The sequence below is a fragment of the Micromesistius poutassou genome (assembly GCF_964030765.1).
Source record: "Micromesistius poutassou genome assembly, chromosome: 9".
NCBI classification, from domain to species: domain Eukaryota; kingdom Metazoa; phylum Chordata; class Actinopteri; order Gadiformes; family Gadidae; genus Micromesistius; species Micromesistius poutassou.
The window spans coordinates 9,024,798-9,050,374 of NC_140279.1; the positions used below are offsets into that span (position 1 = coordinate 9,024,798).

Consider the following 25,577-nt stretch of genomic DNA (forward strand, 5'->3'; position numbering starts at 1 on the left):
AGACTATTGGCCAGGGGCCAAACAGTTATAATTTAATAATGTTATAATTTACAATAACACCAGGGGGCCCTAGAGTATTATGTCCAACCAGAAATCCTCCTAGCCAAGCGTTCTACAGCCAGGAGCGGAAGTCGGGGGGAAGTAGTGTTGTTTAGACTGCCTTGTGCATTCTGATGTTGATAACCATAACCACGATGTCAGCCGTAGAAATTAAAATCGAAAAAGGGGGTCTTGGAGAAGACACATCGGGAGCGAAAAGAAAAATGTCTCTATCAACGTATGTAACTTCTGTTGTGAATTTGTAGCAAACTGTTTGGTCTTAGCTATCGCGCTGCGAACGAATTGCCATTGCACGTTGCGAATGCAACGGCGTGGAAGGTAACGTGTTTGGATACGTCAACGTGTCTATCTTTGTCAAACGAAATGATAACTGAGGGACACAGACAACCACGTGTTATCTGCCACACCGTACTCTCCTCTCTGACATCCAAGTAGGCCATACATCCTAATTTAAGATAAGACTTATTACTAATGTGTCATCGTCTCTAACTGTATTGACATGCTAAATCGAATTGTAACGCTACAACATAAAAAATAATGTATTCATTGATGTCCGCAGTATTGTGCCCTTGTTGGTATAACGCTCGTGATACGAGTCGCAACTGTTACAATCGACAGTTTATTCTTTTTTCCAGCTGTGGGGTATGTGGAGCAGATGAGGCCAAGTATAAATGTCCAGCCTGTGTGAAACTTTCCTGCAGGTAAGTCTTATAAATGTCATAGGAAGAGTAACCAACGCACACGTCCTTACCCACGTTCGTTCGTTGCCAGCATTTCGTTGCAATCTACCATGGCATATCGTGTATAATTAATAAATCAGGTCAGTCTACAGTGAAAAGACCATCTACAACATCATCAGAGCAGGCAAACAAAAGAAAAAATGTATCTTTCTCAAATAACAGGCAACTCTTCTAATAATACATAATAATACGAATAAGAGGTAACGGCTAACTTCAACTTGCAAGATGTCCCTTTGAAAGAGAAGTTGATGGAGAACCATCAAGGTGTTTGGAAGAGAATTACCTCACTGAAGTTAAAAAAGTAAAAAATAAAAAAACGGACATTTATGACGAATAGGCTAGTCAACTTCGCGAATAATTTTCTATGCATATACAGTCTTGTGAAAAAAGGTTTTATTATTATTGTTTAAAGGGACACTGTAGATATTGTATTTTGCATTCAAACGAAATAGTGCTCTCTAGCGCCTTGCCTTTTCAAATGTGCATTGCTACCTGGTTGCAACTACGGTAAGGTATGTCCTAAGAAGCTATGAAAACATGTCATCCAATACTACCTCATCGAGTTTTCTTTTGGGTGATGAGGTACGTTATTTCAAACAAACTTCAAACTGCATTGAATAGTGTGAGCATGTATGAGTAATAACTCCTCGAGCAAGATTATGAATTATGTTGGCATGCTTATTGTTTTTTTGAGGTTACATTACAATGGCGTAGTCTAGCATATAGCATCAGTTAACAACTTTACACACAACAAACCACTTTTTTTTTGACTTGTGCTTATAATGCTCTACAGTGTATGAACTACGTGCTAATTAGTAGCAATACATTCTTTATTAATTTTTTGATGTGTGTGCATTGTCAGATCATCAGCATTAGGTGATTCAACGGTAGGGAGAGGAAGGGGGGAGGACAGGCAGTGGATCGGTAGGAGGTAGAAGGCATGAAATGCAACACTTATTCAATCAAACATAGCCTTTACTGCTATCCACCAACGAGGCTGTTTAGGCTTTATGCTGCCTATGTAATGAATTACACAACCAAGCAATGAGAAAGGCTTGTAATTTAGACAGTAACATTGACTTACCTGTCAAGAAGAAAGCAGGCAACTTCAGTGTCCCTCGTAATCCTTCATTAGCTCTTTAAACCTGGGGAAAAGCTACCCTGATCTTTTCCCTCATATTTTGAATTTGACGGTCACATTGCCTTTTTAATTTGCTTTTTTGGCGCTAAGGATTCCTTCTCCTGTGGCGTGGCATTAGTATGATCATGCATTATGATGCATGCATTAGATGTGTGCTGGATAGACCAGCCTACCCTGTGGACTGTAGCAAACGTTGCTCACAATCTGTCACAAATCTAGGTGGACACACCCACCTGTGATGTCATAACAGACAGATTTTCAAAGCGGTTTGTAACGGCTAATCACACCACACCTGGTGGCAAGTCATGGGACCTTTTTAAAGGGACGGGCATAAGCTCGTCTACCCTAGGCTATACAAGTTTACAAGAGTATTCATCCGTCTTCCTCCGGCGCCATTATTACAGGAATTCTGCCACAAATTCGCATCACTGCTGATATAAATCATTTAATGTGTAGATCAGGTGTGGTGTGAGAAAAACATTTTGTTTTCACATGCTCTTAGGCAAAGGCGAGAAGGGCTATATTCACTTTCGTTAGCTCAAGTTTTGGAGTTTGAGATAAACTTTTTTTTTTTCTCTTTGCAGCGTTATATTGCCTGTTTAATTAAACACTGAATGGTATGTGACAAAAGACATACCAATACTGCCGAACTGACTCTTGCACACCTTCAGAAAGGTGTATGAAATGGCTAAGTTGTTGTCGTTAATGTCCCATAGCTTGATGTGTGTTAAGAAACACAAGGAAGAATCTGGATGCAGTGGAGTAAGGGGCAAGACTGCATTTGTGGCCCTCTCCAAGTTTGACGAGATGAACATTCTTAATGGTGAGCTTACCGTTCCCTTCTCATGGAAGTAAACTAACTACCTCCCCATTCCCTCCTAACTTCCTGCTCAATTCACAGAACTCAAATGTATTAAATGAGGAATATACATGGTAGACCCTTTATATGATGAAATTGGCTGTTTAATATAGACGCAAAGAAAATAAATGAAAGATGAAACCGATGCTCTTGTCTTTTATGATCCACCCTTGGTGTACCTCAGACTACCGGTTCCTGGAGGATACAACACGTTTGGCTGGAAGCTCCTCTAGAGACAACCTGATCCGCACACCTAACATGACTTTTAAAGTAAGTCCCATTCATTGGTTTTGACCACATTTCTTCATTAATTTAAATGAATTCCTTATACACCTTATTGTGTGGGATGTTATATTTATTGTCTAGAAGAAGTCGAAATTTCGACAGAAAAAGTTAAGCACATTTTGGCATAGATTTTGTAAATTGAACTATTAATTTTTTTATGAGGCAGATGGTTGGTAATTCAACGTAAACATCACAGTAGGTGAATGTCATCTAGTAGGTGTCGCTCATCTTTATTAAAATGTATCTTCATCTTTGTTGATCAAGCTCAAAATTTCCTACCCTGTCCCTAGGAGTTTGATTGTGAGTAGTATACTAGCTATGCTACACCACTGTGTTTGTGATACTTTGTACTACTTCTGTTATATATTTGGCAAGAACAGCATAGTATATAGAACTGTTATATTTATTACATTTGTGTTTCAAAGGCCAAGAAGCTGACCGCCTGTGCCAGGAAAATGAACATAACTCTGAAGTTCCTCCCTGTGGCCTTCACAAAGAGCAGGGACAACTCAACTATGTTTTTGACCAAGTAAGAACAACTCAACTAAACGACTAAATCCAAGAAGCAATGGTCTTCAGGTTTTAACTACACTGCTTTGCATAATGATGCCCAGGGTTTTTTTTCACTTGCAATGAACTGACACGCGAGAGTAACATTATATTATTGAATTTTATAATTCAGAAAGAGCATTATCCAATATCAATCTGGACACTGTAAAATGCTCAGTGTAAATTTTATGTATGCATTTTAGCAATATCCGATTACCTAAAACAATTGTTCATGCCAGGTGTAAAGAGGTCATACTTGTTTAAGCATTTAGTATTAATTATAAATATGTCAACCCATAGCGGGCAACCTCTCAACCTCGGCCTTGTTTGGATTCATCCTTTTGAAGGACATGCAAACATCTGCCCTAGGTATTACTAGTGGGCAGGGGTCCTGGTCCTTCTGTGCTTCCTCAGCCGGGGAGTAGCTCTCAAAACGTGTGAAAAAGAGGTCACCTGGAAGAGATGGAGACACTTCCTCAGCCACGCTCGTTGTCCCTTTACAGTTATTATTCTTAGTCCGGTCCACATGTGTCTTGAGTTGGAACCCTCAAAGTTAGACTCCACTCTTTCCCTGTATTGTCTCTTTGCACTGTTAATTGCTCTCAGGAGTGCATATCTGGACTGCTGTACAACAGAGTTGTAGGCGGCACTCTGTGCCGTAAGTTTGGCTCATATTCTCCATTAAACCAGGGCTTCTGATTCGGGAATGTCCATACAGTAATCCGCGGCACAGCATCATCAATGCATTTGCCGATGTAGCAAATCAGAGTCTGTGTGTGTTTAAATTATCATCCTTTAACACATCCCACGCCGTAGTGCTGAAACAGTCCCGTAATACAGAGTCTGATTGGTCGGACCAGCGCTGAATGGTCCACGTCACTGGCCTGTCTCGTTTGAGTCTCTGCCTATAGGTCGGCAGAAGCAGTACTGAGCTGTGGTCTGATTTGCTGAATGGGGGTCATAGGAGGGCCTTATATTCGTATACACTCTACTATATATATTAGGGGTGGGAATCTCTTGGCACCTCACGATTCGATCCCGATTCAGAGGTCAACAATTCGATTATAAAACGATTATTGATGCATCTTGATTCAACTTTTTTTTTTACGTGCATTTCCATGTGGGATTTTCAAAAATATATATATATACATCTGACTTTGCTACTCAGAGTTTGCTAATCACTTCCTACTTGTGCAATGATCATTAAAGACAATCAACAGATGAATTACCTTATCTAATATTTTATATTAAAGTCGGTTCTCTGCGCAGAGAACCCACAGGCAGAAAGGAGTTTTCTGTAGCGCTCTACAGCAGGTAAACAAATTTAATAAAAAAACTGGAAAAAAATATATACATATTAAATTTGTTTCCAATTATTAATTTTTCTGCATTGAGACTGAATCGTTCTAGAGAGAATTGCAATGCATCGAAGAATTGATTATTTTTCCCACCCCTAATATATATATACTATATATTCTCTTTCTCTCTCTCTCGTCATTTCCTCTTTCTTTCTCTCTCTCGTCACTTCCTCTCTCTCTCGTCACTTCCTCTCTCTCTCGTCACTTCCTCTTTCTTTCTCTCTCGTCACTTCCTCTCTCTCGTCACTTCCTCTCTCTCGTCACTTCCTCTCTCGTCACTTCCTCTCTCTCGTCACTTCCTCTCTCTCGTCACTTCCTCTCTCTCTCGTCACTTCCTCTCTCTCTCGTCACTTCCTCTTTCTTTCTCTCTCGTCACTTCCTCTCTCGTCACTTCCTCTCTCGTCACTTCCTCTCTCGTCACTTCCTCTCTCTCGTCACTTCCTCTCTCTCGTCACTTCCTCTCTCTCGTCACTTCCTCTCTCTCGTCACTTCTTCTCTCTCTCGTCACTTCTTCTCTCTCTCGTCACTTCCTCTCTCTCTCGTCAATTCCTCTTCCTCTCTCCTCTCGTCACTTCCTCTCTCTCGTCACTTCCTCTCTCTCGTCACTTCCTCTCTCTCGTCACTTCCTCTCTCGTCACTTCCTCTCTCGTCACTTCCCCTCTCTCTCGTCACTTCCCCTCTCTCTCGTCACTTCCCCTCTCTCTCGTCACTTCCTCTCTCTCTCGTCACTTCCTCTCTCTCGTCACTTCCTCTCTCTCTCGTCACTTCCTCTCTCTCTCGTCACTTCCTCTCTCTCTCGTCACTTCTCTCTCTCTCTCGTCACTTCCTCTCTCTCGCGTCACTTCCTTTCTTTCTCCTCTCATCACTTCCTCTACCTCTCTCTATATAAACAACTCGACTCCATGTGTTTGGTGCGCAGTGGGGTGGGAAGTAGGGGTGCGGCAGGTGCTGCAGCACCTCCTAGTGGCGATGCTTTAAAACTGCGATGACAATAAAATGATAGCTTATAAATATCTCTGGTTGTTGTTTCTGTTCCAGGACATTTTGTATGTCATGTTTGGGGTGTGGAATGAAGAGAATGATCATTTTTGTAATTTTTCTATTCAATGTGTATTGGCCAATCAGATTGCTATTATTCTCATGCAGAATATCAACATTTCAACTGTGGTCATATCAACTTTCCTCAAACAAACAATATATATTTTTTGTTGTCAAATTTGTATTCAAATAATCACATAATGTTTAAAAATGAATTGCTCTGCTTAATTCACCTTCTTTGTACTTACATAAAGTGTGCCCATAATTATTGAAAATATTTTGTATTATGTTATAATATAATATAATACAATAAAGGTTTCACAAAGAACTGTATGTCAGTCAGGAAATGATTTGCATTTAGACAAGCCATGCCGTTATAATAATACACATGTTTCAGAATTTTAGAATTAGAATTTTCTTTGGCCATGGTATTCATATCTATATAGATGGATAATTGGATGGTATTTTTACAGTTTAAGTCCGAAACATCATGTTTGGTAGGAAAAGGACTATTTTACTTTTAAGTTGAATATGCTTGGTGCGTGGAAAGCTGCATGGCAAGCAGTGAGCCCTAATAACAAGGTTGATAACCTGCAATAAAGTTCTCGGTGTATGTTTTATCTTTGGACAGAGATCTATCAGACATGGGTTTCTTATATTTTGCTGATTAATGGGGTTGTGTACTCCACCCAATACATGGTATAATTTCTGGTCTTGCTCACATGGCCGGAGTGTCCCATTTTATTTCAATGTTTTTACCCACAGTGTATGTTTAAGCTCATGTTGGCATTCACTCACCCATGTCAACACATGACTATTGCAGAAGATGATTCAACTGATCTTCACCTTTTTGAAATTGCATTAATCATTAAGCAACTTCACATCCATTCTGGTCTTGAAATATTTTGTTTAACAATAGATCAAGTTAAGCTAGTCCTAATGGTGTTAAGTTTGTTTTTAATATTTAAGGATTCTTCCTGTATATCTTGCCTCTACATTACAATTACTTAATGGCCATGCAAGATTGCCCCTTGGCACAGTATAGTATATGGCTCAAGGGGCTGAATGTTTTGTTGTAGAGCACACCCAGCAACGGAGTCCTTCCACATGTTTGAATAGTTACTGCCGAAGCAGCACCACAGAATAAGTGACCATTATGTGATATCCACCAGCTGGTGTCCTAATATTGAGAGTGTATGTCATGGTATCCATGGTGACTGGTGTGCTCACTTTACACACACCAACAGGGAGAGAAAGATTAACTACATTTTGTAATTAATTATTTTGTTTTTAATGAGTTGATTTGCATTATATTTATGAAGGCAGCTGCTATCCATTTAATAAAAAAATGTACGAAACACTGTTGTTGATTTGAAAAAGTTGAGTTAATGGTTATGTTGGTCAGACATGTTTGTTGTCGTACTCAAAAGATGAGCTTACTTAATCTTCCCTCTGTTCATCCCCTTTAGAGAGAAACGCTTTCTTTGGCACCTGAAGCTCATCTTTCCCCAGAGCAATACAGGGTTCAGTGAGAGGAGGTGAGTCAAATTTAGCGCATGCATGTTCCTTAACCGGCGCAAGAATCATGTAACAGTAAAAGTACAGGCGAGCAACATCCCCCTTATGTTTAACAGTTTGCGGATTAAACACATTGAGCCCACCTTTGGGGCGAGTCTTTAACTCATGCCATTACCATTGCCATTTTGGAACTTACTAGACTGTAACTAACCTTTGTTTATTTACAAGTGGATGATGCTTTAAAGGTGCCATGACATGCCACCAGGTGTGGTGTGATTAGCCGTTACAAGCCGTTTTTGAAATCTGCCCCTTAAGACATCACAGGTGGGCATGTCCACCTAGATGTGTGACGGATAGATGAGCAACATTTGCTACAGTCCACTGGGTATACTGATCTATCCAGCACATCTAGGTGGACACGCCCACTTTCTTATGTCTCGTATGTTTCTTATGTCATAAGGGGCAGATATCCAAAACTGCTTGCAACAGCTAATTACACCACACCCGGTGGCATGTCATGGGACCTTTAAGAAAGGGGATCTAAGTGTTGTACTACAGTTGCTAGTCTACAGCGTTATATTCAGATTTGTGAAGCCAAATCAGAAACGGGATAACAGAATAAACAGAATATAATTCTGGCTACACGCAATACTTTAGAGCATAGGTTCTCAAACTGTGGTACGTGTACCACTGGTTGTGTGCGATGTTGTTTAGTACTGTTTAGTAGTTTCCGAAATTTCTGAAAAAATGTATAACAATTTAAAAAAATTTATAATAGGAAGTAAAGGAGAATATTTCAAGCAGAACTGTAAAAAACTGAAAGTGGACGACAGTGAACCGAGCACAGGTGATGTTCTTAATTAATCCTTGAAATCATCGCATCTCAAACTTTGAGAACCACTGAGTATTGTAAGTTTAATTTACATTGAAAAGTTAAACTTTGGAGTAATCTGTATAATGAAATGTAGTTTACAATGGGTACCACCAATGACAAGTTTTGCATCACTTGGCTACGTCATAGGTTGTCAACGGTGTGTCACTTGTGGCACCCATTGTAAGCTAAATCTATTTACACAGTTAATGTTGGGAAGTGAAACTTCTTTCAGACTACCCCAACGGCAAGCTCAACTGCGCCTTTAATACGAGGAACACTTATATTTTCATAATGGGATACACAAAGATATCCAAATTCCTCATTGTGCATCAAGGAGTTTGCTTGATTAGCATTTGCTTTAAGCTAGCCACGTCCAATGGCTTGCAGAGTTACATAAGCCTAGCTCGTGTTCATGCAAGGGCAATTCACTTTTTTTTACCCTCTACAAAGATAATTCGGCACAAATTTTGGCGCTGTGATTATTAGGTTACCTGTGATGCCCCACTGACAGGATACCCTCCCCTGAAGTAATTCAGAATTATCTGTGTATTTTTAGACAAACTACAATCTTGTTCAGTTGTTAATGGAACTTGTTTTGAGTAAGCGACTCAGTGGCGTAACAAGCCAACGACGGGCCCGTAAGCAGGATGATTTTTGGTTTGGCCCTCGTTAGAAAACCTTGAAAATCTTTGGGAAGTAATTAAAAGTGTTTGTAGACAAACTAATATCTTGTATGGATATCTCCATACAAGCTTTTTTCTTTTACGCATAATTTGATTAACCATTTATTGACTTGCTTGTGATTCTATTTCAAGGGTTTCTGATGGGCAAACTATTGAGCAGATCCTAGCTTCATATGTACACCCTTCAAAATCAGACCCTGTCAGACGCCAAAAGTAAGCTTTCTACATCTTTTTATTGTTTAAAAACAAGCTTTATATTTATCTGTATCACATATATGTATTAATGTCAAAGTTCACAATGCAAAGTCAATTTTGTAATTGATTACAAATAAGCATAATGTCTGTTTAGCAAAAAGTGTTTTATCCCTTTTCTATTGTTTATGGTTTATGGTGGCTGTTCCATTTTATTGACAGCCCTTAAATGCTTATTGTCCACACTAGTGCCGCTTTTCCACCGACAGTATCAGCTCGACTCGACTCAACTCGCCTCGCCTCGACTCGACTCGGTTCCAGGCGCGTTTCCATCTAAAAAAGTACCTCTTCAATGTGGGCGGGTCGTAGAAAAGAACCTCTCCAACATGGGCGGGTCGTATTAGGTTTTAATCACGGGAGACGCGATTCCCGGGAAATCTGAATCTGATCAAGACTATTTCCTGATTCCCGGGAAAGGTTATGATGGGAAATAAAATAAAATAAAAAGCGCAATGACTGCGCGTCTATTGTTGTCATACGGTAACGTTGATGGAGGCAAAACTCGAGCCTTGGGAAAGGAACGACACTAAAACGAAACAGCGAAACGCTGATCCTCCGGAGCCGGTCCGTGGACTCCAGCCACACCGGACACACACAACCACGCCGGACACACACAACCACGCACAGCCTTACTCTAGCCCCGGGAAAGGAGCGACACACACGGCGAAACGCTGATCAGTGTCCCCCTCGGGAGCGGGTTTGTGGATTACAACCACGCCGGACACAACTTAACTTTGAATGATTATTCCCATTTACAGCCGCTGGCCAATCAGTTACCAGCAGCCTGTTTACGTCACACAAAAGTACCTACTCCGCTCGCTTGGAACCTCGACGGAGGTAGTACTAAAAAAAAGTACCCGGTACTAGGTACCAGGTACTTTTTTTGCCAATGGAAACGCAAAAAAGGCGTGTCGAGCTGGTACTGGCGGTGGAAAAGCGGCATAGCAGTTTCAGGCTTAATTTAGTGCTTGTCATAGTGATGTTATTATACAACCGCTGAAAGGACATTTGCATTGGGCACGAGGTAGCTACGTGATTGGAAACCCATCCAGAAATCACACGGCAATGAAATCTCGCTTGGATCATATTAAAAAAATGAAAAATTAATTTTTGTCTTGGTCCGAATTTCATTGCGTTTGGGTCCGGATCCGGACCGTAGTCTGCCAATTGAGCACCCCTGGTCTAGACATTGTTAATGTGGTAAATGACTATGCTAGCTGGAAACGGCTGATTTTGGAATATCTACATAGGTGTACAGAGGCCCATTTCCAGCATCCATCACTCCTGTGTTCTAATGGTACATTGTTTAGCTTGTTTAATCGTGTTAAAAGGCTAATTGATGATTAGAAAACCCTTGTGCAATTATGTTAGCACAGCTGAAAACTGTTGAATAAAAGTGAGTTTTCATGGAAAACATGAAAGCGTCTGGGTGACCCCCAAACTTTTGAACGATAGTGTATATCTTATATACATGCAGCATGGACATATAGCATGGACAATAGTGTTCACGAAACAAAACCAAAGGTTCACAAAAATTACAACTAAAACAGGGGACAGACTTGCTGGCTGAAGTGTGGTTAAACCATACATGAGGCCGCTGCAACTAACGATTATTTTGATCGATTAATCTATTGATTATTATAACGATTAATCAGATAATAAATCAATAAATGACTCAATGCTAATTAGACATTAGCTTTTAAATTTAGCTTGAGGCTCAAGATTCAAGAGTTTTATTGGTCACATACATATGCATGAAATGCAGTGAAAGTGGCAGTGCCTGCAGAGTGCAACATTCAACAATATTAAAATAAGGTGACAAATAGAATAAAAAATAAGAAATAAAAAAACTAAACAAATTAGCCCTATATAGAATACAAATCTGTCAGTTAAAAAAATACAAATGTGTAAAAAACAATAGAGGTATACTGTACAGTAAATGGAATAAAATAATTAAGTTGAGGTAGACTATGTTATAACTATTGTCTGCGTGTGTGCATGAGTTGGACAGCATGTGTGACTAAGTGTTTACCGTCCTGATGGCCTGGGGAAAGAAACTCTGTCTCAAGTCTGTTTTTGCTGCATGACACCGGAGGCGGTTGCCTGATCGCAGCAGTTCAGTCTGTTATTGGGGTGATGGGAACCCTTCATGATCCTACAGGCTCTTGATCTGCACCTCCTGGTGTATAAGACCTGCATGGGGGGGAGAGTAGTTCCCGTAGTGCATTCAGCCAGCCGTACAACTCTCTGCAGAGCCCTCCTGTCCTGGGCAGTGCTATTGCCAAACCAGGCAGTGATGTTGCCTGTCAGGATGCTCTCCACAGCTCCAGAGTAGAAGAATCTGAGGATCCCCAGGGAGACTTCTTTCCTTTTCTTCAGCTGCCTGAGCTGGTATAGGTGCTGCCTTGCCTTTCTCACCAGTGTGTCAATGTGTGTTGACCATGTCAGATGTCTCTGTGATGTCAACAGTACTCCCATTAATTCACAGTGTGGTATACATCCTCAGTTGTTGTACTTCCATAAGTCCACAATCATTTTCTTTATCTTTGTGACATTCATGACAGCCTGTCACAGACATGACAGGCTTTCTCATCGTTGTCAGAGATCAGACCCACCACTACTGTGTCATTCGCAAACTTAATGGAGTTAGAGCTGGACCTGGCCACACAGTCATTCGTGCACAGGGAGTACGGTAGTGGGCTGAGGACGCAACCCTATGAGATCCTGTGTTCAGGATGAGGGGGTTGGAGGTGTGTCTACCCACCCTGACCACCTGGGGCCTGGCCGTCAGCAAGTCTGGTAGGGATTATTCTATTGAAAGTGGAACTGTAATCAATATATAGTCTCGCATAACCCCCCTTCTTGCTGTCAAGGTGACAGAGTGGTGTGCAGAACCTGGGAGACTGCATCATCTATGGATCTGTTTGATCTGTATGTAAATTGGAGCGGGTCTCAATTTCGAGGGAGGAAGGTGCAGATGTAATCCTTGATCAGCCTCCGAGGTGAGGGCCACCAGTCGATAGTCATTCAAGCAGGCTAGGGAGGCATTCTTACGCACAGAGACAATAGTGGATCTCTTGAGGCAGGTAGGGACCACAGACTTGGCCAGGGAGAGGTGGAATATTGTGGTGAACACTGGAGCTAGCTGATTAGCACAGGTCTTCATTACTCAGTATATGCCATATGGGCCTGCAGCTTTCCTTGTGTTCACACTTGACAGTGCTCTCCTCACTTCATGTTAAGTCGCAGAGATTGCGTGCACTTTCCCAAAGATGGATGGGCAGTCGCGCGAGCTGATGTTGTTGCATGCCGGTGAGTTGACGGTGTTATTGCCAGCCTCAAACCGTGCATAAAAGTTGTTCAGGTCCTCAGCTAAGGAGGCATCCGCACTCCTGATTGAGGGGGGGCTGCTGTGGTAGTTAGTTGTAGTTCTCAATCCCTGCCATAGACGTCTGGTATCGTTCTGTTCCATCTGCGACTCCATCCTGTCTCCGTACCTCCTCTTGGCATCCTTCACCGCCCTTCGCAGTCTATAGGACTCCGCCTTGTATTCATCCATGTTACCGGATACCAGGCCGGAGTTTAAACAGCAGTGCGAGCATTCAGAGCCGCGCGGATGATACTATCAATCCAAGGTTTTTGATTAGGGAACACTCAAATCTTTACTGTGGGGACAATGCTGTCGACTAGTAATGCTATATAGCTAATGGCTACTTCCGCAAACTCACTGGCGTCACTGGAACTTGATTGGAACATATTCCAGTCGACCTCACTCAGAGCATGCTGTAGATCGGCCTCTGATTGGTTGGACCACTCCTTAACGTCCTTTGTCATTACTGCTACCCTTTTAATCGTTTGTTTAGATTCACATCATGTAAGTCTGATAATGCTGCATCGGTGGACGCTTTCAGTCAGTGGCAATGATGATGACTGAGCTAAATTCCCGGGGGAAGGTAGAATGGGCAGCATGAGATGGTCAGATGTTCTGGGTCTGCCGAACAGAAACGGAAAAGCGCCTTTATGTTCTTAAGGTTGCATCAGTTATTGTTAGTCATGAAGCAAACCCCTCCACCCTTTAATTTACCAGACTCCTCCGTTCTATCCGCACAGAAAACGGAAGAAATCGGTTGGGCATATGGCTCGGTCCGGTACCAGCGAGGTGAGCCATGTCTCCGTGAGACAAAGGATGTTGCAGTCTCTCATGTCCCGCTGGCTTGTGCTCACTAACAATAAAAAGACAAAAGACAATAAAGATTAATACTTAATTTAAAAATATGTATTTTATTAACATTTGCTGCTGATAAGGCCAATACTGTCATACAAATATAAAAATTCCAACATGACATTTTTCTTTAAAGCTGATATCAAAAATAAATAAATAAATCAAGTATCTATTTTTTCTTTAAACCAAATAGCTAGCTAGATATAACAAGTATACTATCTTACCGAGGTGAGTCCGCGTCTGCATTGTCCTCAAGTCCAACGTGCCTCTTCAAATGCTCGAGCATTGGCGATGTACTCCCATGCCAAACCAGCTCTGCTCTACATATTTTGCAAGTGACTTGTTTTTTTTTTTCAGCGTTTAGAAATGAAATGCTTCCAGACTTTAGATGATCTTGGACGCGATGTGGCCGCTGCCATCTTGCTATGTTTTGTTTACCTGTCTTGTCAAACCGGTCGCTATTGCACATGCGCAACAATCATAGATAGTAGGGAAGCAAGATGATTCACTACTTTCCTACTTTCATTACCACCTCTGGAAAAACAATGTTTATTTCAGATCCACAGCTGGGAAAACATGCGCGAGGACGTAATTGATTAATGATTATTGAATTTGTCTGCGATGAATTGTCGTTGATAAGTCATTGCACCCCTACCACACAGCAGAAAATTATTTTGCTCTAATGAAAGCCCCTGGCACAATCTACATTAGCAACTGTTAAAACACTCAAGGCCATGTTTGATCAATGTGTAATTGATGATATGGCAAATAACTCATCATATTTCAGTCATAGCCAAGTTTTTTTCTTAATTTCCAAAAATAAGTCCCCTAACTAGAGAAAAATATTGTAAAATCCTATGTTTTTGCCATTCTCCCCAAAACACTGAACGTTCCACTCTGTTGCGAATGCAGGTGTCTTTTCGTGATGCCTGATTGCCTTCTTCGACGTCACTCAGATGTCACGTCCAAGTGGCACCAGTTTGTGTGGAGCTCTGTCTTGGCAGCGGTCTACTGTGGCATCTAAGAGAAAGTTTAGCTTTTCGGACTCATAGTATAACGCCACAGTGTGTGTGGATGGTGAAGCTCCATCTCAGCAGTGATGTATGTATGTCAGAGTGAGGGTTAGGATTCCTGGACACTTATATTATCGCTACAGTGTGTGGTGTATTTCATATACAACATCACTCATAACGCTCATACACAATGACTACAAACTAATAATACTAAAGAACTAAAAAAGTTGGCGTGGGTCATAACCATGGGGTTAACACACCCCTCTTTACTAGAACTCTCATCCCAAAACATATTTTTTTAAATCTGTTTGAATTCCAGCTGAAACAGTGGGTTCCCTGGCTCTTTCAATTTGGCGAGCTAGAGTATAACACAATAACATTACCAGTTGATTTGAGTATTATCCTGTATAAATTCATTCCATTTTTTTTCTGAAAAGCATGTTACCATTTCCTGGACTTCCTGTGGTTAGTATCAGCACTGTATATACAACACAGTTGCTATAATAAAACATTTGTGCTTCTATTTATCTGCTGAACTCCCTGTCCTTTGCTGTGAAAATACACTGTAACCATGGATACGACACTGGTTGTGGTGACCTGCACTGGTCAGGCAGTCGCCTCTGCATGCAAGGCCTTAGCCCCTCTAATTGCATTTGGCAGTACTGTTTGCAATGATTATACCTCCACTGCAGACTGGATTTACATCAACTCTGTGCTTAAGTGAACCCTTAGTGACAGGGAGTGGACTTGGGCACAGATTTATATATCTAAAAGTTCAGAATCCGATTAACTACCTCCGTGGTCCTCTTCCAACCTTGGCTTGTTTTTATAGCAACATGCGTAATTGTTTCAAAGGAGCTATAACAATAAATTACATTGTTAGACATCTTATCTTAATGGCATTAACATTTGAGACACCCACCCAAAATGAGTAATTCGCAGTTACTACAACTTGGCTTTTGGAACATGTTCATCTTATTTTGTGCTCGTCATTTGGGTATTGGATCTGTTCTGTATTTTTTTTTTTCAGATTGAAGATGTATGCACAAACCACATTCGATGAAATAAAGGTCTTCATGAGGGTCGAGGGAGAAAAAGCCAACTCTCCTAGGTACAGTATTTAATTTTTTTTTTTCAATTTTTTCCAAATATGTCACACAAATATGTCACTGTACTTTAAATCCATCCTGTATAAAATACTTCTTGTAAGAGAAACAAGGCATATAGTCCACGTTTCAGAAATGTTCTGTAATCAGGGCGGATTTCTCAACGCTTGAAGAAGTGTTGTTTTGCAACTGTTTGGAGGTTTTGTAAATCATAAGTTTCAGAAGTGTTGGCTATGTAAATGGTTGACGAAAAGGCAACTTTTGTAAACTGGAAACATGTAGGAGATCATGGTTTAGGCATCCTGTCGGTGACTGTTCCGCCCATTCCACAGGGCTTTTTTTTGTGACAGATTAACTTTTTGTATGCAACATTTTAAATTGGTTTGTGAACATAACGTCACTGAATAGTAAATTCCTACATGATAAAGGAATCAGTAAGATGAGGTGACTCATCCCCTCTAACTTTGATCACCCCCCATTGTTTCTAGTATCAGTCAAGCTCAATGATCAAGTGTGTGTGTGTGTGTGTGTGTGTGTGTGTGTGTGTGTGTGTGTGTTGTGTGTGTGTGTGTGTGTGTGTGTGTGTGTGTGTGTGTGTGTGTGTGTGTGTGTGTGTGTGTGTGTGTGTGTGTGTGTGTGAGAATTTGAAAGTAACAAACCAACTCAAAGCCGCGTGACTGCCTGCTTTCAGCGCATATTTTTTTAAATTATTATTTTTTTAAATACCATGAAACCGTTAGGATTTAGAAAAATACCATGATATCAATTTTTGGTTATACCGCCCAGCACTAGGTCCTGCTCTAATCAAAGGATCTGTTAAGGAACTGTGATATGAATATTTTAGTCTACGAGAGTTTTGTACTTTGTTTATGCATAGTAATAATAAAAAAATAAAAATAAAAAATATATATATATTTATTATTATTATTATTATTATTATTATTATTATTATTATTATTATTATTTTTTTTTTTTTTTTTGCAGTCTCATGACTGTTTGTCAAAGGGGTCACAAGATGTGCATGTTTAAAATCTGGCCTTTTTTGGCAAGTTTTCTGTAGAAGAAAATGCTTAAAGGTAGGATCCAGATATTTCCATAGGGTGTAGGGTTGTCTAACGGACAGTATTGTAATTAGTATTTTCCTTTTTCCGCTTTTTATCATACAAGGTACCATGAGCTGGACCTTGGGAAAAGCCTTCGGGACAACTTGCGCTACAAAATGCTCATAGAGTATCCAGTGCTTCACATAGTGCTCCGGAGTCATTTCCAGGACTATCCACAGAAAGGATCAGGTAAAATAATCATTTTTATGCTCTGAATTAACATCTACTTTTAATTAAATTGTGTAACCCACCTATATATACTTTCCCAAATTAATTCCTGCAGTTCACTTTGCCCTGCTTTATGCTATGTTGAGTTTCAGGGCATATCTTTAATTAGTTAAACCCAACTACACAAAGGCATACACTCAATAGTCCCGTATCACATCTTAAACTGTGGGGAGAACACTATTCATTAAGGATGTACACCCCAACTATTCACTATCCTGTGTTGTTGTTTTTTGCAGCATGCTACGCTTAAGTAATGAGTGTCTATTAAGCATCAGACATGCATAACATGTCAAAAATCAGTGAAATGCTTCCTATAGACAACATACTGCCAAAAGTAAGAAATGTTATCGCCATTTTATTTTCAAAAGCCTACCGATAATATCTGTCAGTGGAATTGGGGGAATTACCACCTAGTTTCACACCTAGTCATGAATGTTGATCACAAGCCAATATAAGAAAACACACAATTATGGGTATATTTTTGTTGGAATACTCGTAAAAATTGTATACTTAAAATTCTGTAAAAGTATACTTAAAATTCTGGGTAAATGTTTTAAAGCAATAGGCACGTTGAAAAATGTATTTAATTGCACTTTCAGACTTGCATCGGATTGGGACACATGTTCTGTTCACTTAAACTGTGATATAAAGGTTGGACCACAAATTTTAAATCCCAATTTTCGGGTTGACAAATATTCTAGTGGTGATTTCTCCACATAATTGCCTGTAAAATGTGCAAGTGAGGATTAAAGGATTACGGCAGAGCATACACCAGCAGCAGTGCGGAAACGAATAGACTCAAGCTAACGCCATGCAGTAGATTGTTAGAACCTATGAATTTCCGTAAATTTCCGCCATGGTTTTGTGGACCCAAAAGACCACATTTTATTGTGCGTACTCCACATGAGTGATTTTATTTGCCATGGAATTATTATTTTTTTATATTGCATCCATTGTCTATATTTCCCCCCTTTTAAAAGTGATTAATAGAAAAAACTGTTGCTGATGGCCAAACTAATTGTTTCAGCAAAAAACTTTTATTTTTTGAACTGGTTAGGAGGGTTATGTGGGGGTGGAACACAGGAACAGAACACATTACACCTACCTTGATGTATTGCATCTTTACGGTTTCTCCCACACTTAATTAATTAAAATTAAAATTAATTAAAATTTAATTAAAAAATTAAATAATTGTACAGTTTGCATTAATATATTTAGCCAGCTCGAATGAATCGTTTCAATCATGTGTTTAATTTTAAATTAACAGACTTTAAAGGTCCCTTTATATTATTATATCCAGGAACATTTTAGAGCTGTGATTGTTACACATGCATTCCCCTAGAAGCATAGCTATTTCATGTGAAATGTGCGAAAAACATTTTTGGTAAATCATAGTTAATCACAAAAAAAATGTGTAATGCAAACGCAGCGGAATATAAATAATAATAATAACTAGAATCACAATAAGTTGCCTTTGCACACTTTGTGCTTGGCACCTAATTAAAGCTGCAAGCTGCAGACCATTAAGACCCTGACAGGCCATTAAGACCATGACGCAGACCATAAAGACCCTGACGAAGACCATTAAGACCTATTTTGTTTGCATATGGTTGACAACACTGGAATAGACTCAGCATGGATCTGGTGATGGAGTCTTTAAAGTCTTCAATTGATCGCTGTAGTGCCAACTAGGGATGTCACAAGAACCGATACTTCGGTACCAAGTCGATACCAAAATTCTAAAAACGTGACGGTACTCGTTTTTCTTAGTACCGTAGGTACCGAGGATGCAATTCCTCCGGACGTCACGTGGGCAGCATATACACCTACACGGGAACATGGAAGACTGCAACTGCAGCTGCAGCGAGTGCGATGGCTTCACCTCGACTCGTCGATAAAAAGAATAGCAAGAGTCGTGTCTGGAAATACTTTACGTTTGGAACGCTGCGCCGCGCGACTGTTTCAGACGGGACCCGTTTCAATGTTGCACTTCTAGTTGTAGTGGGTGCGGCGGTGAATGTGCGCGTGTATGTGTGTGTGTTGCGAGTGTATGCAATTTCAAAGCAACAAACCAACTGAAAGCCGATGCATGCATCCAAAACTATTCGTTCAAAACCAAATAAACAAATCAAAAACAGCGTTGGTTATTCGCTTCAAATACTTTTTCTTTTCAAAACTTGGTAATTAATACGGTGCGGTACTGAGTGGTTGAAAACAATGTTGGCGTCTCCTGTGGCTGCCTTGCGTACCTGCATTATATTACTTAATATTAGGTTGGAAGTTATGTTTTAAACCCCGCCATGCACGTAAGTGTAAACGCGAGCCGCATAGCTGCATGACTGCCTGCATTCAGCGCGTATTTTTTTAATTTTTATTATTACTTGAACGCTACATGCCACTGTTCTTTTTTTGTAATGTTAATAGTGGTTTATTTTTATTCATTACTTGAAGGCTACATGCCAGTGCCACTGAATTGTTTTGTTTTTGACCGTGGTATCGAATTGGGTATCGAGAATCGTGGAATTTCACTGGTATTGGTATCGACTACTAAATTTCTGGTATCGTGACATCCCTAGTGCCAAATATGGTCCTATTTGGATGAAGTTCAGTCTGGTAACTTGACCTATACTTCTTTAAGTACACCAAGTTTGGTGATGATTTTCTCAAGTTACCCCCACCTTTAGTCACCTAACATTGATTGGGCTAATTTGGAGGTTCAGCCGCCATTTTGTTACAGGTTCTGGGTTTCCCAGGAACATTTGCTCAACATGAGGAGAGGCAAATGTGTACAGGATTTCATGACTGTAGGAGGGGGTCAGGAAATATGTCTGTCCAAAGTCTGCATTTTCAGTTAATTGTTATAGCTCCCCCTATTGCCTGATCTGGTTACAATTTGGAGAGGTTCATCTTGACCCATGTGCCTTTGACTACCCCTTCGACTAATTTTGATGATTATTGGGTTAAGTTAACCTCACCTTTTGCTGTTAAGTGAAATTTGGACGAATTTGAGCCTCTGGTGGCCATGTTTCGTCAATCAACTTCATTTTACTTTAGCAGTTAGAACTTTGGTCCCCAACAGCCATTAAGTTGGTCCCGCTCAAATCAAACATTCCGTCTATGAACTGTGGTGATTTTAGTTACAGGCCACGCCCATTTCGATGCCACACCCAATTGAAAATATGTGGACTTCATCTTTCAGAATTTTATCCTGAACAACTTTTGTATTGGACTCAAGATCATAGGAGTCCATTTTGATGTTGATATAAGCATTTAAGTCTTTACACGTTTTAAACCACACCCTTTTTTAGAAGTGTATGGCTCCTGGGTGCTTTAATATTTATTATTCTACTTTGTTTAAGAATGCTTGATTCTGATTGGCTGGGAGGAGGGCATTAACCCAGCAGGTTGCCCGCTGACTGAGCACAGCGTCATCAAATAGTAGATCAATACGCCGCTTGTATTTTTTTTCTATCACAGAAAAGTCAAACATGAGGTCCATTGTAAAAATAAACCTTGTTTAAAAAGTTTCTAAAATGTGTCGGAACTCTATCGGAGGGTCAGTCGATACATGTTTTGCAAGTGAGATACAATGTAGCAACTACGTTATTAAACTAGTGATCAGATGCAGCCTTGTGTGGTTGCTATAGAAACTAATAAGCTACAGCTGAGCTAACGGGGAGCGTACCTATGTCCCCCGGGTCCTATGTTCCCCGGTCGCAACTGTTTTTCGTAGGCGGAATCCGGGAAAAGTTCTGCCTCAAGTGCTAGGATTGGACAGGCAAACTCACACGCTGACTCCTAACCCTAACCCTAAACCTAACCATAACCGTAACCCTCACCCTAACCATAACCCTCACCCTAACCAAAACCATAACCCTAAAGCCCAGTTCAGACCAAAGATTTGCGACGCAACTGCTTGCAACTGCTTGCAACTCGCGACTCCTTGCGACGAGACGGGCTGAGATGTTCTAAAAACTGGGCAGTTCACACTGCTGCACCGGGCGGCGACGGCAGGTGGTTTATAGCAACTCTGAACGCTCTGGCACAGCTGAGAGCCGCATCAGCATCACTTCCATCCTGCTAAATAGTAACCTAACTTAGGTTTGCGATTAGTTTTATTTTGGTTGAGAGTAGGCTAGAGTTGCTGTGTTTCGCCATTCTCCACTACGTCTGCATTGTAGTAATTCGCTGGAGCTTATTTTGTTTAGATCCCGCTAGTTGGATACATTGCATTCTTTTGTAGTGGCGACTTCTCGACTGCAAGGGAAGCTCGGCTTCACCTAAAATTTCGAAAATTAAATGGTCAGATATATACTCTTGTGTTAACATTTCATTGATTAAAAATGCGTTACAACACGTCCATCTCGAAGACGAGTCCGTTCAGAATCAGCTGCTTGTCGCAGGTCGACTGACTCGATTTCCTTCTCATACACTTACGTGTTTAGACAGATGGGCGCGCACACACGCGCACCAAGCATCACCCACATTCATTCATTATTTTAAACACTCACTCGTGGTAAAACTATGTTTTCTCACGATCAAATACTCATCAATCCTAAAAGTAATGGGCTTGTAGGCCTACACGATGTCTTTGTCAAGAACATATGTGTTTGCTGTACGGTGTTTGCAGATGCATTGATTTAAGTACAACTTACCGCTATATCAGCTGTTCTTTCCCAAATCATTTAACCAATCATTTACCCTAAAACTAGATTTTGTTTTGGAAGCCTGGAATATACTTTGCTCGAATGTATTATTGTTATTATTATTATTTTAACGCATGGCATAGCCTACTATACTTCATTCATGTTCATTCATGCAGCCCTATGGAAAAAAAATGTTTCCACAATCCACACGCTATTTATATGCAGTTTCACACGTATGAATAATCTTTGACATCATAATATTTAACATGCAAGTGTAGTGGTGCCTGGTTGCTGCGGGGGAAAATCAGCTTTGCGCCGGGTGCAAACTAGCAACGACACATGCATCGGTGTAGAAAGTCAATTGCGCCGGGCGCAAGATATGGCCCTTCTTCTGTTTGGCGCACATGGCTAATTTGCATAAGCGCACAGGATTGTCGGAATGGGAGCACATCGGACTGGCAGCATGTAACCATAACAACGGCTAACGTGTAACGGTAACGGTGGTCCCGTTAAAATAATGTCAATGAATCAGCTCAAGCCTAACATTATCTACAATCGTTGTTCTGGAACCAAAGATAATACCGTTAGCATCTACAACTTGTAGGCCTATTTAATAAGCCTAAATTGTTCTGTGCTGTGTCCTGATTGGCTGAAGAGAAATAGCCACATCGTTGCGTTCTAAAACTGGACCTGGCGATTTGACATGTTCAATCTTTGGCGACTCCTTGCAACGCCTTGCGACGCCTTGCGACGACCAGTTCACACTGCTGCAACTTTTCCCCTGCGACGTTCTAAAACCGTCTCGTTGCAAGTCTTTGCGTCGCAAATCTTTGGTCTGAACTGGGCTTAATATTCATGATTCTTCCGGATTTCACCTACGAAAAATTTGCTAACGTTATTCACCGTAGTTCTAAAGGGGACTACTTTTTGAGGGAGATGAACTCAAACAGAGTATACATTTATTAAGCATGCAGTACGAATAAGAAAAAGCAGAATTATTAAAGTATTTGAATTGTTTTATTATGTTGGCAAGCAAGAAGTAGAATAAACGGGATAATCACCTCAAGGCAGGGCAATAAACAGTTTGCATATCAAACTGTTTATTGCCCTACCTCTCGGTGATTATCCCTTACTTGTACATACTTCCATTTATGTCAGATTGAAGACAGCGGCCCAATTTTGTCTTAGTCAAAAAATCAGGGATATTTAGGGAATTTAGTGTTTGACTAAATTCAAGATGGCCGTAAGATGGCCGTTTTTTTATTCAGGCAGATTTGTTCATCATGAGGATATGCATGTGTGGGCAAAGTTTCATTACGGTTAGTCAAATAGATTACGAGATATGCCTGTTCAAAGTTTGCATTTTTGGACTATTGCTACAGCGCTAGTTTTTATGCAATCCCGGGGCCAAATACAGCAAACCAGGCTTTATTCATGAAAAACATTTTCTTTCTTTTTTTTAATGTTTTTATATATTTTCCATGGTTGTGTGTTATGGCCAATAATTACATTATCCATAACTATTTGTCTTGCAAACATAACGGAGGATGCTGAAATAAGTATGAATTTAAAAATTGCCCTTGCCTTCTTTGCATGAAATATGTTCCAATTACTTTATTTTTATGCGCATACTGGCATGCGTTTCACGTTTTGCCATAATGCAGGTTGTGGATTTTGAGTAATTATTGCATTGCATTTAGTACTACACTTTGTGCAGCCCTTCTCCCACAAGTCTGCCCTACTTTCTTGCATAACTAACGCTTTGGCACAGTTTTGTGTAAAACTGTTTAGAGGCAAACCATAGGATATCCCTTGCCACACTGTCTGTTCTATCGCCACCACTTTCTCACTTTTCATGGACCCATTTTGTGCCAGCACAAATCCTGTGAACTCAAACTTTTCCCTTGTATTTTCCTATGGAGTTTTCCACAGTGCTGATTCTTCTGCCACACTCATTCATGCTTTGTGTGGGCCCTTTGATTTCAGCTGAACCTATGTCAGACTGCAGTCGATTGGCGACAGGGAAGGACCACGGGACCAACAAGGTGGCCAAAGCTTTGCCGTCTTGCGCCAGCCAGGGTTTGATTGCCAGCCCGGTTAAACAGGTGATTACAGATGAAATCAACCCCCCATCGAAGAAACGGGCCAAGAGGGAATTCAGGGAAGGCAAGGAGCTTGAGGACGGAGAGCTCACAGAGAGCAGTGAAGATGGGGGTGAGCAAGGAGAAGAGAGGGTTGGATAAGAGCCTATTTCAAATGTGCTTGAATGTTGCAACTTGCTGATGACAGGATGGGTCCTGTAAATACTGTATCTAATGCAGAGTATCTAATGATCAGTCTTACTGAGGTCAACTTGACTGTATAGGACGTGGTATAGCAAACTCAGGATCTTCTGTTTAAGTGAGTGAGTTGATAATGGTCTGTGGGTCAGAATGATGAGCATAGTGAATATTGATTTGTATTAAAATGAGCCAAGAGATAAACTGGTAAAAGGGCCATGCTTGCCTTAGCGTAAACATAAAGGTCTTCATATCATTTATAGGATGGCGAAACTGAATGGCATGCCTTGTGTTCTGGAAATATGTTTATCATTTTTTTATTTTATTTCTTTGCATCGTATCTAAAAGTGTTCATTGTATTCTGTTATGCCATTTTATGTTACTGTTTAATTTGGACGGAAGTGATAAAACAATTTCCAAAATATTGCAAGGAAAAAACAAGCTTTTGCCAAGCATGACAAGAAATCTATTGCTTACATTAGGACCATACACTGTTAAACTAAATTGTAAGTTTGAAGAATGTCCTTGACATCTTTGAGCCCATGTGATTCTAACCTGTTGTCCTACCCTCACTTTGGTTTTGTACGGTGACTGCAAGCCAGTAAAAAAAAAACACTAAATCTGTGCGCACTCATGTGTCTTCTGTGTACACATGTGTTTTTGTAACCTGTGTTAACCCCCTCCTGGACATAAGCCCCTGTAATGGCCGTCCTTTGAAGCTTCCTCCGTGATGACGCATTTTCCTTTGAATAACTGGCAGAGGACAAAAATCTCCCATCCCAGGGTGCATCCCCTACCACAGAGAACCTTGAGGACTGAGGTCTTCGTGTTTTCTCTCACATTCTGCTGTATTGCCAAAGATTTTATAATGTGCCATGTTGGCCTAATGAGCTAGCAGGAACCTTTTTAATGGTGTCTGGGACAATTATTGCTATTTTGTAATTTCACTGTGCTAATTTATATACATTGTATGACAGTTTAAAAGCTTGAAGGTTCAAGCTTTTAAAAGGGTGTTGTGCAGAAATTATTTCTTGTGCCTGAGTCAGGGAAGCTATACCCTTCAATTCCCTGCTTCCCATCGGCTGTTGATTATTATGCTGTGGTTTCCTGTTAGTCTTTAGGCTGGCTGAGTGAGCCAGACTCCCCAGGGTACTGCTGCTCTAGGCCTTCTCTCGCCAGCTCTGCTGTTGATGTTCCTGTAGGCTACCAACTTCACTCTGGGACATTGTTTGTGCTGTTGTTCACCAGAGTCAGATGTGTTACGTTTTTGTTTTTTTCATGACAAGCAGTTAAAAGGTCACTGCTTACCTATTCTCCAATTGGCAAGGGTAAGTGGGTGAGGTGGTTGTGGTTTGAATGCATGGAACAACATAATATTCACCCTTATAAACAATCCTGTGGACTTAAATTGTATAATTCCATTAGACTATTAAGTTTATATCTGAGTATCAGGTTATGTTTAAAGTTGGCAACACACTTACTTCCATTGCCATTGAGTGCAAGTGTTGCATAAGGTTGACTGTTGCCTACAGCTTGCACCTTTGTGCCTTGTCTCCCTTTTTGGTGCAGTCCTGTCAGGCTTGAATTGTTTGTTATTGCAGTCCTCTTGTTTTGCTATCTCAA

The 25,577-nt window shown here is 40.6% G+C and overlaps 1 protein-coding gene across 1 annotated transcript; it reads left to right on the forward strand.

Moving 5' to 3' along the window:
- The first annotated feature begins 139 nt into the window (after positions 1-139).
- znhit6 (zinc finger HIT-type containing 6) lies at positions 140-25,577 on the forward strand. The gene is made up of 10 exons (XM_084472444.1): positions 140-277; positions 696-761; positions 2,658-2,764; positions 2,985-3,070; positions 3,511-3,614; positions 7,500-7,568; positions 9,238-9,318; positions 15,623-15,703; positions 16,866-16,990; positions 23,662-25,577. Exons 1-10 carry the CDS (start codon positions 174-176, stop codon positions 23,916-23,918), a joined length of 1,080 nt encoding a protein of 359 aa, XP_084328570.1. The 5' UTR covers positions 140-173; the 3' UTR covers positions 23,919-25,577.

Coding starts and splice junctions, on each gene's coding strand:
- znhit6 (XM_084472444.1), top strand. CDS start 174: ATGTTGATAACCATAACCACGATGTCAGCCGTAGAAATTAAAATCGAA. Junction 3,615..7,499: donor TCAACTATGTTTTTGACCAA/GTAAGAACAACT, acceptor CATCCCCTTTAG/AGAGAAACGCTTTCTTTGGC. Junction 7,569..9,237: donor ACAGGGTTCAGTGAGAGGAG/GTGAGTCAAATT, acceptor TTCTATTTCAAG/GGTTTCTGATGGGCAAACTA.